The 18348-nt window shown below is 45.1% G+C and overlaps 1 protein-coding gene across 1 annotated transcript; it reads right to left on the reverse strand.

The window, feature by feature from the left end:
• Window positions 1–9471: 9471 nt before the first annotated feature.
• Window positions 9472–14244, reverse strand: dact2 (dishevelled-binding antagonist of beta-catenin 2). Its single transcript, XM_041947711.1, has 4 exons — window positions 13844–14244; window positions 12334–12466; window positions 11902–12192; window positions 9472–11730 (listed from the first exon to the last, which is right to left on the reverse strand). Exons 1-4 carry the CDS (start codon window positions 14114–14116, stop codon window positions 9848–9850), a joined length of 2580 nt encoding a protein of 859 aa, XP_041803645.1. The 5' UTR covers window positions 14117–14244; the 3' UTR covers window positions 9472–9847.
• Window positions 14245–18348: the final 4104 nt, after the last annotated feature.

Consider the following 18348-nt stretch of genomic DNA (forward strand, 5'->3'; position numbering starts at 1 on the left):
TAAATATAACCCAGTTTCCTGGTTTGCAAATCCACTTTAGAGCACCTCTGCGCAAATGTTGAGTCCTGCTGATGCGGTGGCTGAAGTAAGAAGCGATTAGGAGGAGAGGATGCCTGTCATTAGCATTCTAGCCAGTACGATGGAAAAGTGACATAACGGCCCAGTCCTTGCACACCATTGTCATCTCAGATTAGCTTCCCTTCCCTGCCTGTGTGTGTTGCTCCTCCATAGAGGATCCGAAGACCTCACTGCTGCCATTGTGGAGACCAGCATCCTGTGCCTCACTGCAGGATTGCCCAAGACGCTTGGTAAACACAGGAAGTACAAAGCCCCTAAATACATCCCTACTGTGTTTGGAGGACTGCCATGACAACACATAGTGGATCTCCTGGAGAGCCGGGGTGTTTGTTAGGTGGATACACACTGAGATATGCCCAAGCAGTGCCCTTCTGTGCAAGAGCGTGCAGCTTTAGCTTATGCACTGTCTGTCACACCACCAAAAGAAGAAACCCTTCACTGCAGGGACGCAGAGTTTGTTTGAGACAGGAATCCACTCTTGGCTCTCACAGCATGCCTAATTCTGAAGGAATGTCAGGATAAAAATCTCAACTAAATGTAAACACACTAATCTGCTCCATGGATCTTTACACTGGAGTTTGAGATAAGGCTTTGAGAATGGCTCTGTGGGTTTTTGACACAGCATACCTGCTCTGGCCTTTATGTTGCACAGCTGAGGATCTCCAGACAGCTTTAGATTAGCCCCTCTCTCTCTCCAGAAACAACTGTCAAGGCTAATCTGCTCTGTAAGCACAGGTCATCTGGATGCCAGATCCGCAGAGCCGGCATCAAAGCTGGACTCTCTCTCTCGCTCCCCGACTGTCTCTACCTCATCTTCTCTTGCTTTTCGTCCCTTTTACTTTTGGTTTTAACAGCCTAAATGACCAGAGGATGTCTTTGCTGTCATCGATCTCATGGAGGAAGGATATGCTGTAAAGAGCAGTGAAAAGGGATGTGCATTGATCCAGCTAAAACACGCCTAGCACCAATCAATAGAATAAATCTGCTAAGTAGCCATGAGTGTAGCGGTGTCAAACTGTCCTATAAGAGGGCCGACGGCTGCTGCAAAGCAGCCTGACAGGAGCCTCCAAGGCCTTTGTCACCCTATCTTTCATCTTTTGTCTTTTTTATTTGATGATTATGGCATTTGTTAAGTGGCGCCATGAGGTAGCGTGACTTCATAATCCTAACTGAGGTCATATTGTGCAAACTTCCCACGGAAAATACTATAATTGATGTTTTGAAGTGGAACACCTCACTACCTTAGCATAGAAGAACCACAAACTTATATTGCCTAAAATTAGCACTTCAGCTGAAAAAATAGTCTCAGTTTGCTTGATAGGTTTTAAATGCTCTGACACCCACACACCGACAGTACTTTGTACCAACAAAGTGTTGGCAAATGTTTTATGGATCTTTTACACCCTGCGCTGCTTTTATCAACACTATATAATGTACATTTTCTAATAATAAACCTGTCAAGTAGCCACTGATTCTATCGATTAACCTCTTTTCTGTGAACCATGCAGTCAAAGCCTATCACTGAGCATATGGTTAACTGAAGTTAGTTTGAGTTTCAAGAATGCTTTGATGTTGAAACCTAACCTCTTCAGGATACAGTACATGTAAAAACACACTCAAACACTCATATCTTCTACTCTCCAAAGGAATCATGTTTTGATACATGGGAACCTCATCTGTTTTTTATTTTAATGTAAGACACATGTATGACAGAAAAAAAAAAATAGATGATGGATCTCAGTTGCAGTTCTTCTCCAAATCCTCTGTCCTTCATGTGCAAATCCCTCAACAAACTGGCCTACAGTGTCACCCTGGGTTGTCCTGTTCAAAGGAACTGCGGGGTCAAACCTAGCAGGTCAACCTCCCTCAAAGTGACAGAGTTTAGCCCCAAACTCGCCCCCTTCTCTCTAAAAACACATGGGGCCCCAGATAGACTGTCATCCTTCCTTCCACTGCGGGCCTGTGGTGATTTACTGCCTCGGTATACAGCCCATACAAACATATCATCCACATGTCATCATCCAGGCCTCTGGGGGGACTTTTGAGCTGCGGTCCAGATTTCGAAGATTTATCCACATCTTTGTTGTTAACATGATGAAACATTAGCCCCGGCCGGCTTGTGATAGGATTTCTTCAGAAGTCCCTTCATCTTTGCTACAAGAGCATAGATCAAAATACTAATCTCAGTTTATCTTGAAGCACATTCACCGTCAGGTGTTAATGTTTATCTTAAGAGCCATAAAGGGAAGTTCAGTTGCCACCCTTTTAACATATTTATGCCAGGAAGCTGTGGTGCTAACAGCCGGGAGCAGATAAAGGAAGACTTGCCATATGTTGCCTTGAGGTATCACTGTAAAAACACACTGTCCAGACTTTGAAAATCAACATAATTAATGAAATAATTGTATTCTGCTTTGTCATCCACTGATAAATCCTTTCTTAATACCTCTTCCCCCTGCTCACAACAAGATCCATTTCTTGTCTGTAAGCCTTCCCCTTCAACTTTCCTGAATACCCCAGTACAAAGGGTTAAGGCCAGCCCTCCCCCATCAGTTGCTTGTGTCATGTTTCAAAGACCCATTCATCAGTATAACATACACAAATGATAATACCATGCATCATTTCAAACTTTTGCCCTCTTCAGCTTGAAATTATCAAGTTTCGCATGACATGTAACTGTAAATATTTTGGTGTAAACCATACCTCCCTGATAATCACTGTGTTTGCGTGTCAATACTCATTTTAATGTGTTGAATCATGCATGCCTTGTAAGCCATTCATGCTTTTATACCAATTATGATCAACTAAATGGTTACTGGTTAGTCTGACAGCTGTTTGAACCTGTCTGTTCTCATTGTGTTTCCTATAGGTGCAGGGACTTAATGCCGCATGGAGGATCAGTCTGTTCCCTGCGTGACCTCTGACCCCTGCTCTGAGATAGGGCCCAGCCTGTCCAAATCAGTCCAGAGACAAGTCCTCAGGGTGTCCCGCAGTGTGTTAGTGGAGCCGGCTGAAACTACAATTATCTGCTCTGCAGTTTCGTGTTTGTTTGCTTTTTGCCTTGGGACATGCCAAAAAACAGAAAAAAAACAAACAGTAAAATAAACACAAATGCAAAACAAGAGGATAGAAAGGAGGTATGTAATCTGAGTCAGGGTGTGTTGATGAAAGAGCCTTATTATCTTCCATAGTTTCTCAATGGTGGATCCTTTCCACTGCGCCTGCGAGCTGGGACCTGTCTCAGACGGGGGAGCACAAGCTTACCACTAACTATACCTGAGAGACAAAGGCAAACAAACCAAACAGCAAACTACTGACCCCAAGGAAATGCTGCAGTTTGCCCCATAACAAGCAATTTCCCCCCAGCTGAATAAAATTTAATTGGGCGGTGTGCCATGCTTTGGAAAAATGAATGTGTATAGGTGATTCTTTTCATTTTAATTTAGAGAATTATTTCCGCACTGATGGTGTTTTCCCCACATCACGAAGAAGCAATTAAAGAAATAGTAAAAAGGAAAATCACGGAAGTGAAGGAGGAGGAAGAAGGGCAATAAAACTGTGAGCTTCCAACGGTTTTGTGCTCATAAAATTAGCAGAATATTGACTCTTTCAGACATGCCAGCTGAGCCCGTCTTTAACTGGGGCACATGCTTTGGAAAGAGACAGGCAGGAGTCCTTTGCCAAAAGTCTAAAACATTTTTTATAGGTGTTAGCCAAGAGTCCATTAGGCTTGGAGCTGTTGGAAGCCCCAGCTTTCAAGTGGTCATTGTGAACACACACCCAACGGGTTTATGGCACCTTGTGGAAGGAGAGCAGTCACACGTGAAGGGCAGACAAATAGTGTGGCGGCGGTCAGTAGAGATAGCTAAAAAACAAAGATAAAATGTAGCTCTGTGGTTGAAGATGCAGAAATAAATGCTGCAGACGGAATATTCACCTTTGCAGAGGCAAAAAAGGGCTGAAGAGAAGAGTCAAAATGGAATTGACATGTTGGTAGGTGAGGGACTTGTTAGTGGCCATATGGAAGCAGCGAGGAGGGTGCTGCTGCGGGAGGGAGGTACCTGTGGGGTCCCATGTACTCCTGCCACTCTGATCTTATCAGGGGGCCTGACCAAGAGGAGGACCAGCTGTCACTCTCGCCGCTCTTTTGATGTCCTCCTTCACACACACACACAGCACTTCAGAAGAGTTGTTCATAATGAGGATTGGTGGCTTTGTTGGTGAGCCAGTTGACAAACCCAACTGTAGAAAAAAAAAAAGCAAGATAAAGCAAGATAGCTGCAGCCCTCTGAGGATATGTGGGACCGGGGTGCAGCCGTTTAGAGCCTGAGGCTCGACAAAAGAGAGGCCGTCCTCTGAGCTGACACAGGACTTCCTGCTCATAAAACAGCCAGGACGTCCTCACAGAGACACTGCGGACTGATAACAGGGGAAACACCGTGTATTCATCTGAAACCTCTTCACTGGTTCCTCGTGAGCTCATGTCTTCTTTTGAAAACAGCACACTTTGGGTCGAATCTCTGTAAGCTACAAGGTGGCTGTGGAGTAATTATTTTTGCCTACGCAGGCACGAAAGCTTGTTCTGCGAGTCGGCGAAACTGTTTTTGTAAACTCTCGAGAAGCACCAATGTGTTCCAACAAAATAAGAGTACATTTTTGCATTTGTAGGATTACTGGATCACTACTCTTAGTTTTTCAGATCCCACTCATTTGCATAATCTTGTGGCCTGGCTGTTTTTTGTTGAGAGGCTACACTCCCTTCTTTCTTAACCATGTCACAACACAACACCACAGGGATTTTTAGCCATGTTAGCAATGCTCGAGGGATGGTTGGTTTGACCCTGAAATATCTCAGCTCATTGAGCTAATTGCCATGAAACTTTGTACAGACATTCCTGGTCCCCAGAGGATGAGTCCTATAACGTAGGTCATGCACTGACTTGACCTCTAGCATTGCCATGAGGTCAACATTTGAGGCTTTGAGTGAAATACCTCAACAACCTTTGGTTTGACATGTGTTGTCATGGAATTATGTACAAATATTAATTTTCCCCTCAGGATTAGTTGCAAAAACTGCAATAATTTTGCAGGTCAGTCCAGAGTCTATAAAAATTCAAATATGTCCCAATGTGTGCCTTGTGTTAGGCTGTCAACACACTAGATTAGATGGTGAGCATAGTTTACATTATACCCGCTCAACATCATCATTTTGGTGTGTGAGCAAGTTATTATTTAGCTCAAGTATAACCTCTGGCTCTTAGCCTTGCTCAGGTGCTAACTTGTATCCACAAAGGGATGTTGCAATCTTTATAATATGACAGTCTTTATATTAGATTGACCGGTAATACACATTTTGCTTTGTTCACGTCAAAGAAAGCAAACTGATGTTGGCCTCCTAAGCCAGAGGCCAGAGACTCCCTCACTTGCATGAACAGGGATTTCTCTCTGTCTCACACAATTGCTTGGCAGGGGCGAACACACTCACAATGCCCTCTGTTGCTGTGAGTGCATGCTCTCCATGCACCGCGAACTTTTGAACCACCTCTTGACCACAGCTTGAAGGGAGCGGAGACAATGGTTAGTAAACACACTGGAGTGAATGAAGGGATTAGGTATTAAATGACAGGATGTGCTTAAAGAGGAGCAGGTGGTGGTTGAGGACGGGCCGGCAAAGCCTCACAGTAGTGGAACATCGTGCATCTCCCGGCGGCTTTTTCTCCGTTTTCTCCATCCTCATGCTCTGTCTCAGTTGCTCTGGATCTTTCACGCTTGCTGCCGGTAGCTCATCTCTTCCTGCTCATTTCCCCTTGCTTTCTATCTCCTCATCTCCTCTATCTCTATTGTCCTCTTCTACACAACCAGAGAAGCCTGCTCCTTAACTCAGGCCTCAGACAATTGACATTCATGAGGTTGGACATTCCGGTCCAGCACCATTCATATGTACAGTAAGCAAAGGGACAAAAGCCACCTCACACACTAGAGAGCCCATCCCCCATGCAAAGGGTCATAGAGGAGCTGGGTGAATCTCAGTGGTTTCACTACAGATGAAGCTACTACTTTGTTGGTGTGAATTCAAGACATGCTGCAAATCCACACTCCACCAAAAAGAGTCTTTAGTTACTGACCTTGTTGTTACTGTGTCAGTGCTGAAATTTAACCTGATCTTAGTCCTGACGCCAGCAAACCCTACAATCCAGCTTTCTGTCCGCAAAACTCTTAATGAACACTTCATGTGTTTTCATGAGCAGATCTGATTTGCTGCAGAATATTTAAAGTATCGAAGATAATCCTTCTTGCTTCACAGGACCCCGGAAAAGCGCGACCGCCTGTGTGTTTCCAGGGGTGCATTGTGGGTATTAGTGGAAAGCTCCTCTCCTCGGGGTGGCAATGAGTTTCTGAGCTCTTGACTTGTCAACATAGTAAAACCACAGCTTACTGTATAGTAAGCGCCCTCAAGACCGTCCAGTGAACAATTTGTAAGACGACAACGTAAAGATACACACACAAACGAAATCTAGCATAAATACAAGATAAGCAGTGTTACACTCAATGTAAATACTAAAAGAAACAACTGCTGAAATGATGCTGACACAACTACGATGGAGACGGCTTAATGCGGTGTTCTGTGCTTTGAGCGTGGAGACAGACTGGGAGGGGCTGGTGCATGTTGGGTTTTGGGATTACCTCGTGCCCACGCAAGAGGAGAACCCCTCCTCTGACTGTGACCTCAACCAAGTCAAAGTTTAATTAGCACCTGTCTGTGGCACACCCTTTGTTATTATTGCTCCCCTCTCTGCTCTCTCTTTTGTGTTTGTGTGCAATGTTTTTCCTGTTTTACAGATGTCACAGTGTGTCAGAGTCGTTAAATCCTTTCGGACAAATTTTGAGGACCCTTTTTTGGATTGCTCTGGATATGAAGATCTGAATGAAATGTTTGTTAATCAAACAATATGTGCGTTGACAGAAGAAGAGCGTCGTACAGTGACCTGATGTGTAATAAGATCACTGTCTAAAGCAGCTCAGAGGCGTGCATTCACTGCATTACCTCAGCGTATGCCTGTCCAAGTACTCAGAGCAGTTTGGCATGACACGAGCACCTATTTATACCTCACTGGTTGCTCAAACTGTTCTGCTGCTGACTGATTTAGAAAGCGAATGTGAGGAGAGCTGGGTGTGAGTGTGAAGTCAATAATCTGTTATTATTATGTGGCTGGCTAAGCCATGCTCCTCCAGTACCTTTATTGCTTATATATTATTATTATTTTTTGTTTTTATATTATTTGTTTTTATGCATATCATATTCTATCCAAACTGTTGGATAGAAAATTGAAAAAAAGCGACCTATAATTACATTCATGGATCTCCAGCCATGTGAAAAGGGCGTCAGGTTTCTGTCTTTGTTGTGCTTAAAAGGCCTCAGTAAAGATCTTTTATCGGCAGGTGTGGCGTCAGGTGGGAGTGTGTGATCTTGATTAAACCGTTTGCCCATGTGTTCTCATGTATATGATGTCAAAGTCAGAGCACTTCTGTGTAATAAGATCCCACACGACATCTGCAGCCCTTCAGAATGACTTGACTGCCACCCATAGGGAATATTTTATAATCCCCTCCCCCCGCACTCAACTTCATACCTGATAAAATGTCATGACTAAATCCTATTTGCAGGTGCACCTGTACACCTGCTGCACAGGTTGCAACCTCTAGAGGTTTCATTCCCTAGCTGAATTATCTTTATCCAGCATCTAATTACGTTCTGTGGTTTTGATGATTCTGCAAACCCCCCAAAACATCCAATGCGTATTTTGAAAGAACAAACCTTAGCAGCAAAAGGGGCTTACAACACTCTCACCTTCTAACAGACTCAAACAATGAGTCAAAAGAAAGTAGGCATTGCAGACATGTTGAACACACACAAAAAAAGACAAGGGTAGACAAGGGTACAAAAAGGCCCCTGACCTCTCTATTGCGGGGTGGTGTGTCCTCAGAGATGAGCCAGCTCTACAGCTGGAAAGGTCAGCAAGCGCACAAGGTCAAGCCGACACGGTCCTGCTATACTCAACATCAAAGACAAGTCCAGCGCCCGTCATTCACCCTCTGAGCCGGGTCGAAAACAGCAGCACTAATCCCACCGATCACTCGCTCTCAGTCTTGTGAAGAGGCCAGAGGTCAGCTGGGTGTACAAATCCTGATAAGTTGATTCAATTGTAGCAACTTGCTAAACTTAAAATCGGGCTTTGCCCTTTTAGACCAGTTTTGTGTTTGATGAATAGAGAAAAGAATGCTGCTGAATTAACACATGCCCTTTAATGAGCACTTTGATTCAGAGAACGATGTCTTTTCTTCTTTGAAAGCGAACCCAACACCTCTGGTTAAAGGAAAAAAAGGAAAATGAATAAATGAAGTATCCCAGAGTCTTAAAAATAATGGTCTCCACAGTGATTAAATCTGCAGGGAACACAACTTCAAAGGAAAATTTGATGAAATGCTGAAAATGTTTGTCAGCCCTATAAGCTTCTTAGTTGAGAACTCTAAGGTCACTGTGGCTGCATAATGGGGGAAAACGTTATTATGTATGACCACGGGAGAGAGAAGGCCAGTTGCTGGACTACTTACCTTCTCGAGTGCCCTTTTGCTCACCCCGTCTTTGAAAGAATTTTAATGGAAAGATATCAAGGCAGATTTTGGAAATGAGATTATTGGGCGACACCGTGCAGCTGCCCACTGTCTAATCTCCTCACGACAGCTCAGAAATGAGGAGCCTCTTATCATCTGTCATTGCTTCTAAATCCTGTGTGCCCCTTGCCACGTACACCAACTGTTAAAAAACCTCCAGTCCCTCCTCAGAAACCTGAGCCTCTACTACCATCATCCCAATGTCTGCTTGTGAAATCGCAGAAGTGTGACTGTGTGTTTTAGGTGTGTTTGCCTACATTTAAATGGCTGATAAGTTTCGCCCTCTAATTAAACGTGGCTGTCTGGGTTGATTGCTGTAGCTTCATCTTATTAAACCAACAGCTGGGCAGAATCAGGAAACCAGATAAGGAGCCGTTAGTAGTATCTGTGCTAAATTGGTCAGGCTCAGTGGGACGTTTGTAAGGATTAAGTGTAAATTTTTTCAGCATGTGTGATAAACAGTCATCAGAAGAAGAGAGACGTTAGCAGATGAGACGCTGCAAAACACTGTTTACTCACTGATGAAGAAAAGTTGGGAGCTATTGATACCAAAGCTAGAACTTAGCTTAATCAGCTAATGGACATGTTGTTAGCTGTTTAAAGATAGAGTGAAAGATAGATTAAAAGTTTATTGTAATAAGATAAGTCTGGATAGTTGCAATCAATGAGCAACATAATCAGAAAAGAAACAATCATTTGCAAAAAGAAATGTAAGAAGATTGGTTTTATTTCTGTGTTACATACAATTATATGACAGAAATGTCCATGAAATTGTCAAATGCACCCACATGCGATGAGAAAATTTAATTACAACATAAATATCTACAAATTAAGTGTAATAATTGTCTTATACATGTTTATACAATGCACCATTTTATACATTTTCAGGTTCACCCATTGACATTTCTTAACTTTTTTTTTGTTTTCACAAAACTATCAGTGCACAAATGCAGTCCTGTTTAATTGCTGCTTCTCAGTGATGATTAAGGGTGTTGTGCAGAAGGACCAGTTGAGATAATTCCAAACAGTTTTAAAAACATTTCCCGCAGCTCTCTGTGTTTTCCCAACAGTGCTCATTCTGCCCGGGGTGACTTTGCTAGACCAGGGTCATGACCTTCAGGGAGGCAGGCTGGAACCGACGAATCTTCTTCTTCAGGGCTCGGGAAGCTTTGATGCGGCATGCTGATGGCTCGGGGCGTGGGAGCTGCTGGAGGGGCAGTCCAGCGGCGGTTGGCCCCAGAGCAGCCTCGGCCCACACCAGACCCCTCTCCTCCCCCTGGCTGTCCACCTGGTCCTCCTCGTCCAGGGACAGGCTGCTGTCAGAGTCCGAGAAGGACTGGAAGCTCTGGCTGGACTCGCTATCTCCAAAGCGATTGGTGGTGTTATCACTCATCTCCCCCTCGCTGCTTTCCGCGATGGTGGAGTGAAACAGTGAGGCACATTCGGCTGAATACTCAGACTCACATCTGGGTGGGTAGTGGCTGGACATGTGGAAGGGTGCTGGGGGGTATCTGGCATTGAGACTGTGGAGGAAAGAGTTAGAAGACAGGGAGGACTGGAAGGATCGAGAAGCTCCCATCCACTGGCCTGGTTTGGCACTAACATTACGGACCATCTGCATGCTCCCTGGTGCCTGAACATGGGCATCTTTTGACCTCTGACGCTGAGCACATGACGCCTGGAACACCTCCACATCGGACGGCCATTTGGCAGCCCCCTGCCTCCTCTTCCTCTGCTCTACAGGCTGCTCATAGTCCAGGCTCTGCAGTCGGCGGCTTTTGCTGGACTTCGTAGCAGCAGAAATTGGATGTGGCTTAAAATGGCCCTTGTGGGTGTACATGAGTGCCGGGCTACAGTGGCTGGAGTCTGAGCCTGAGCCCTGTCTGCGCTCCTCTGTGTGACAGGTGGTGCATTTCTGGGTCACTTTTCCTTTTCCTGATCTTCTCTGCTCCCCCCTGGTTCCACCAGTGGCCTCTCTGGCCCTTTCACCAGAGGAACAGCCATGTTGCTGCCTCATTGCTCGAGGCTTCTCGTTGTTTTTTCTTCTCAGTTTCAGAGCTTTGGTTTTACGGTCTGCCTGTCTCACCTTGACCCTCTGAGATCCAGCAGGGACAAATCTGGCATGTACAAACTCAGGGGAAGCTGTGTGAGCCTCAAAGCCTTGACTTTCCTCTGTGCTGGAGCTGCGGGCCACAGCTGATCTTTGCCGTTGGCCGTTCCTCTCTTGTGGCCTTGACTCTGGATTGTCCCCACATCTTTTCTCTGAATTATTTCTTGCTACACTGGCGTACTCTCCTTGGGATCTATCATTCTTCCTCAGGGATGATGTGGTGACCTCATCAGAGCTGTATGCCCTCATGGCAGCTGGATAGGAGTATCGGTAAGAAACCTCTGGGGCTCTCACTGACTGTTTGTGGTTGGCGTCATCAGGTAGCTCTTGGCTGGAGTATGTCATGCAGTGTCTCTTGTGGTCGCTCTCTAGTGGGATGGTGTTTGTGGTCTGGGCTGGAGGAGGCTGCAGCACAGACACCTCTTTCTGTGACACTTCAGGAAACACAGTTACAACTTGGGTGGGCCTCCTATGATAGTCGCTCTGTGTCTGCATAGTGTCTGTGCCTGTTTCACTCTGGATTTTGCTCAAGCTGCGGAGGAGGAGCTTGTCAATGTAACCCAGGGTCTTGCTCTCATAACCCATTTGTGCCCTCTGGAGGGTGTCAGAACTGTTCGCTGGTGATCCACGGCCCCCTAAAAGTCCAGGAGTGGCTGGGTCGCCCCCTTGGGAAAAGATTGGGCTTTGGAGTGCCAAAGCATGCAGGGGACTGGGGTAGTGGTACATTTCAGTCCCACTGCGGGACACCAGGTTTGTCTGGAACTTGGGGTCCACTGTGGAGGTCTTCAGGTTTGTGCACATTGATGGTTTCCTTGCATCCACAGGTTTGTAGTAGGTCAGCCCTTGAGCCATCATGCTTTCAAGATCACCTGATAGGCAACACAAAAATACTGGTTAACCTTTCAAATCACTCATCCACTGAAAAATTACATGCTATTATGCAGCAAAATACCTGTTGAGTTGCTTAGTAACAACTGTTGCATGGTTCCAATTACTACACAAGATATTATCTTAAATTAGACAAGAAGAAATGTAGTTACCTGTTGACACAGGTCTTGGTCGTGCCTGCTCGGTGCCTGTAGTGCATGCTCGGATCCTGCTGCTGCCCAGGTGGAGGCCTGTGGCCCGCGGAGGGTTGGGCTGGGTAGTGCTCTCGTCAGCAGAACGCCGGCGGCAAACATCAACTTGGACAGGAGGGCTGATATGGGAATTAGCAGGGCTCATGGGAACGAGAAGAAGGCTCGTCTGGGAGGATGACAGACACTCGCTGTACACAGAGGTGCAGGAGTTCGACAACGAGCAAGAGCCACCATCGCTGAGCTCATAGAAGCCTGGGAAGAGCAGGAACGACGATTATGCACATGAGTATTTTTCTCAGTATCTAACATCATGTGATGGAAGCTTGGGCACATGTTTTATTGCTGTAAAGTCAACAACTGTAGGGCTTTTTGCTTGAGTGTGTGCGTACACACCTGAACTTGGCCTGCTGTCACTCTCTAGCTGCTCTGTGGAGGCCTTGCTCACATCCAGTTTCAGCTCACTGATCTGTTGATCCAACTGCTGCAAGTGCGTCTTCAGGCCTATATCCTGTTTCCGAAGACGAGACTGTAAAACAGACAGCACATATTGATTTGGGGCATCCTCTAAAAATAGGCGTAGTACAATCTAAACCAAAAAGCAAGTCTTATGATGTTTTCTCAGGAAAGGAGGGAGTTTGAGGATGGGAAGTAATGCCACTAAGCTCCTCACACACACACACGCATGCAGTTATACATAAACTCTCTTTGCAGGTGTATGAACGGGAAAATTAAGCAGAATAGTCAGGCTGAAGGTTAGTTAGCACTGCTGGATTCTTACTAAGGCGAGGCCTGTTGTTCAGATAAAAGATGCTCTAATGTACAGCCATCAGGAAAACAAAAGCAGCTCAGCTGTGGCTGATGATTAACCCCAGCAGGACATGGGGGTGCATGGAAGAAGCAGTGGTGGGTAACTCATTTCTCCCCCACAGCGAGGGCCTGGCCATTGTGTAAACTGCTTGAGGAGGACAGCTTGGGGGTTGGGTTGAAAGAGCGTTTGCTCTGCAGTTAGGGCTGGGCATTTACTGTTACAGTTGTTCTTAAAATGAGGGCTGGGGTTCACGGCTGCATAATGCATCATCTAATTAATGCTTCATTCTCATGTCAGATCAAGTAGCTCAGCAGACTTCTGCTTAAATTGTGGCAAAAAAAAAGTTCTTGGAAAAGGTTTTTGGACCATTAAGTATAGCAGGAGGTAGATTTAAGAGATATGTGGTGTTAGTCAGCAGTGGATCCATTTAGGCGTGAATGTAAAACACAGTTTGAACCTTATGTCGTCCCAGTACTTTCCACTGGATCCTCTCATGCATTTCAGCCTTTATCTCTGTACTTCCTGTAAATGGTTCTAACAGCAGGCTGCATGGAAAAAGCTTGTCATGGAAACCTCCGAACAGCCAGTTGTCTCCAACACTCAAGGGCCTCTCATGACAAGGACCCCTCACTGAGGGTCATTTACAGCAAAATATCCACCTTTAAAAGCACACAGCCATTTTTTTTTATTTCCTAGGGTTAGTGGTTAATGATTTAAGCTTGCCTCCCCCCCTGCAGTCTACACATGCACGGTGTGCGCGCACGTACACGACTCAAAGTCCTATCGCTCCTGCAGTGAACCTTGATTTATGACACCTTTCCTACTTCCTACCCCCAGCTGCGCGCATGAAAGTGTGTCTGGTAATAATTGAAGACGGAATGCACATGAGCATCAGATGACGGCAAGATTCAAGCGGACGATTTTTATTCCAAAGACAACAACTGTCCCCAAAAAGGGTCATTATTATAAATAAAAACTATATTAATACTATGTTGACATCATACTGCTGCCTGCACATAACAGTAAGCGACCAGTAACCCAGAAAGGCATTTTAATGACTCTGTTTTATGGCTTTTGATTTAAATGACTTCCTACCAGCTGTTGCTTGAGGGCTGTCAGGGTCGCCTCCAGCCGCTGTTCCTCAGCGCCCATCACCACGGGACCCTCCGGGCCTGCGTGCACAGAGGAGACCGGCTCCTCTCGGTCCATCCTCAGCGCCCAGCTCACCATGTCGCTCTGTCTGTCCCTCAGCAGATGCAGCTCCTGCAGCCCGGCCAGAGCAGCCTGCAGCCTCTCCCCGACCCTGCTGCGGTCTGCTCCGGCTGCGGCGCTCATCATCCCCGCGCAAGAGCCCTTCCTGCTCAGCATGGCGCAGAGCGGCGTCCGGGCATATCCAGAGACAAAAACGCGGTCGGAGAAAGAGACGTCCTCCTCGCAGGATAACCCCGTCGTTAGGCGCTGTCGTGCTGCTGCTGAGGCTGCTGCTTGTGCTGCTGTCCTGTTTGGTTTTTAAACTACCTGTTAGAATAAATCTTGAGCTCAGAGGAGAGAGCGAACTCCTCCCACAGGCCAAATGGCCCTCCTCCCTATTGGCTGGCCACTGGGTCCCAGTGAACATCTGGTGCTAATCTTCCCCATTCAGGTCCCCGCCGGAGCTGCCCAGGCATGTAGCCTAAGTTCATCTGCCTAATGCCACATGGCATGATGAGCATATTATTATGCTGTGTACACTATTCTTTTGTTTTCGCTCTTCTCTCCAGTAGCAGGCTATCCAGAGATATGTGACCAGCTTTGTGCAAGTCTGTAAGTGATTTGAGGGAAGGGTAAATGGGTGCATAATATCACGAAACAACGACCCACCAAACCAAAACATAATTTCATCACCTGAAAAGCATGTAGTGAAGCAGCTTTGAGGCAGGTAATAATGTACATGTTGCACAAGAACTGAACTTGTAGCTATAATTCTGTCTAAAAGTCACAACTTAATATTACATTTGCATTTAATGCATCAATAGAATATCAATCCCTTTTAACCTCTTCTGCAGAACATGAATCCTAGATTTAAAACCTCCACCAGTTGTAGGTTTTCTATTTTGCATCGGAAATAAAGAAGAAAACAGAAGAATCAGACTGTGCTGGCAAACCTGTGATGGGTAAATGCTGCCCCCTTGTGGTAGAGAACACAACCGTTTGTTGGCCTGTGCATGGACGCCAGAGGTTTTATTGTTTTAGTACATTTATATCGTCTTAGCATATTTTATTTCTGTAATATTTTCTTTTTTATTGCATTTACTCATATTTTTACTGCATGTTAGTTTATTTTATTCCCTTATCTTTACTTTATTTTATTATCTTTCTTATTATCTACACGGGGGTTGCAATGCAAATTTCGTTGACATGCTCAATGACAATAAAAGGATTCTTGATTCTTCTTGACTTTTATATGACATGATAGGACAGTATACAATTGTACTCTCCAAACATATCATACTAAATACAAGTCCTACATCATAGCTCCCATATTCTTGAAATGTTACTACTATCAGACTTTGTTGAAGATGCTGCATGTGAGAGAAAAGTGGAAATTAGAGCCGAATATAATGATTATAGCCAACATGTGGAAAGAGCTATGTGGCCACCTGCCAAGATATCAGCAGTCATTCATGCAAAGAATTGAATTGGATGTTAAAAATGAGGTTAATTGTGTCAGCATTCAGTAAGGCCCTGCTAGCAGCTCTGTGCTGGAGGAAGAAGACAGAGAATCAGATTTTTTCTGGGATTCCCTAATATGTTTTTGGGAGGGGAGAGGGGACGCACACCTGAAGATGTAAATGACACCGATCAAAGATACATCTCACGCATTCCTTTAATGGCAGACAACTATAAATTGCATGAAAGAACACTCACAGAGCCTGAAACAAGTCTACATGATGGAACATGTGACAGCACAACTGCAAATGAAAATACTTTTCCACAGAGATGAACTCCAGCGGTACTGCGCTTGAGGCTATGAGCGCCTGAACAAAAGGACACTGGCTGTGCTTTAGTTTGTTTGCAAGTGCTTGCGAACTCTGTGTTCAGTGTCGAGAATCTCAACGCTAACAGCCGCATCTTAGCTTTAAAATAAAAAAAGGATGACTTTTATTATTTGTGTGCAGCGCTTAAACATCGCAGCAACGTAGAATCTGTGAAACTCGTCTGCTGTGAGTGTATGAAATCATATCACTGATCTCATTTGTTCATTATTTGATCTCTGCTGAACTTTCTCCTTCACACAAACGTGACTCACAGGACAAGCACTGTTCTTGTTTTCTTTCCACCTGAGCTGCGCTTCATCCAACTGACACGAATGAAGCACTTGTTCCCATTGTCAATAATCTGATAACAAATAAATAAGGGAGTGATTGAGCCCCCATCACAGGCAGTGGCAACATGAGGTAGGATACAGACTATTCTGTTACAGTGCTGCTGTCCACACTGTATCACAGGGGGGGAGATCCTTTCATTCTGATATCTGCACTTATCTTGAAGGCAGAGTTCAAAGGAAATACCTCAATACCAGGAGGGGTGTACACCTGTGTGAGTATCTCTCGCTCTCTTTTACACACACACACACACACACACACACACACACACACACACACACACACAAAGTTAAGAAAGTGGTTTAAGTCTGAGCAAAATCAACACATTTTCTGTGCTGCTGGTTGAATTTAATCTAATGACACAGTGACTTTAAAACTACCTACCTGCAGACACTAGAGGGCAGTGTCACACTTTTTCTCAATCCTTTGATCATAGTCATAGACTTTGATTCAGTGTTGCCGGATTGGGTCCAAGACACAGCTGTTTGGCCCCACTCACCATGCAGCTGATCACAAAATTTACAGATTTATTTTGGAGATATGGAGCTAAGTCACTTGTTTACACCATCCCTGATTGCAAGAACACATCCCCGTCACTTTGATGGTGCACATTGGTGAGCGCCTCATCAAGGTGCTCATAGTATATTGTGAAGCCCATTCCTCACGAGGATAGCGTCATGTCCTTGTAATGCTACTGACATACAGCGCTGCATTGTGATGCCTGGATGTCCCTCTGCCCACATCCCCTTCAAAGCACTTCCTCCAGGGTGACATCAGCCGGGGTGCTGCTCCAAAAGGTGCCCTCTTTCTTTAGCAATCAAGTGGGAGCTTTGTACTGGAGTTTGCAAGGCTCTCCTAACCTCATTCACCCTGGCTTCACAAAAAACAAAACAAAACTCTTTACCTACCACTTTGCAAGGCTAAATCCAAACAGTTTTGTCTCACTGGAGGTTTCTCTTTGTGTGGCTTCTTCTTTGTGTTCTGAATTTATCAGCAGATTTTCCATCCTCCCTCCTTTTTTTCCATCCACTTAAAAAATGATAAAGCAGCCAAATGTTGATAACAGCACAAAAGCGCATGGGCAGGGATGCCTTTTACTGTATCCACGATACTTCTCAACAACAGCTGCAGTGGAAAGAGTGTGACAAAGAGTTTGAACCTGCTCAGGTAGATACAGACGGGAACAATAGGAGATGCTGCCACAAACAGGATGCGTGGGGGGTAAACACGGGGTGTTGTCATATGTGGGACTGAGCCAGTGTGTATTTGTGTGAGAGGAAGAGCCAGGGAGTGAATCTGTTGTCAGCTCCGCGTACATGGAAAAAAACAACCTTTTCACATGTAGGCATTATGAGCTTATGACTTCAAAGGAGGGAAAATCTGATATCACACACGAGACACTCTGATGCACGCTTAAGACGAGGCAGGATTCCTCTGATGGGTGTTGTTGAATTCGAGCTATTTCCGGGGGTTTGTGTATTTTCACATATTTTCTGTGTGTGTGTTTTGTTCTTGTTGCGTGTCAGGGGATTCCCATGCTGGTTCCCTGATTGAACGTCCCTTTCCCAGGTATTCTGTCGTCGACAAAGGCAAAGATAGGGAATTTGAGAGATCAAAGCGGCCTCTTGTATCTGCCAACAGAGCCTCCCTCGCTCTGGCACCGCTGACCACTGCAGGACTACAACCTAGAACACAATTATCACACGCCGGAATGAGTGAGTAAGTGAGCCTCGCACACACTAACCTACTTTTTGACGTTAACACGGGGCAACTTGCCGACTGATTGCTTACATCTCTGCTCTTGAGTTACTGAGGGAGATTATGGAATTAGATTTTATTTCCAGTCATTTCCAGTCATTTCCTGTTATGTATCTGCAGCTTCTTAAGTAGATACATCCCTTTGAAGAAAGACTTCCAGTGAATTCATCGCCATGGTTTTTGGGTGTTTTGAAACCTTAGACTTATTTTAAGTGATTTCCAATCTAAAATACTTCAACTCTATCCCACATTTGAGGGATTGTTGTAAGCTGTTTGGGAAGTCCTGAGACAGAAAACAGAATTCACATTTGTTGCTCCAACGAAATCCATGTCAAAGCTGCGTCCAAGAAACATTACTCGTCACTGACTGATAGCTGCTTTGCACACTACAGTTCCCAGGGTTTTGCTAGGTATTCATAGCTGGTAGCGCCTACAGTAGCTGTCAAACCTACTTGAGAGCAAAAAGCACAGACAGTC

The sequence above is a fragment of the Chelmon rostratus genome, chromosome 11, assembly GCF_017976325.1.
Source record: "Chelmon rostratus isolate fCheRos1 chromosome 11, fCheRos1.pri, whole genome shotgun sequence".
NCBI lineage: Eukaryota > Metazoa > Chordata > Actinopteri > Chaetodontiformes > Chaetodontidae > Chelmon > Chelmon rostratus.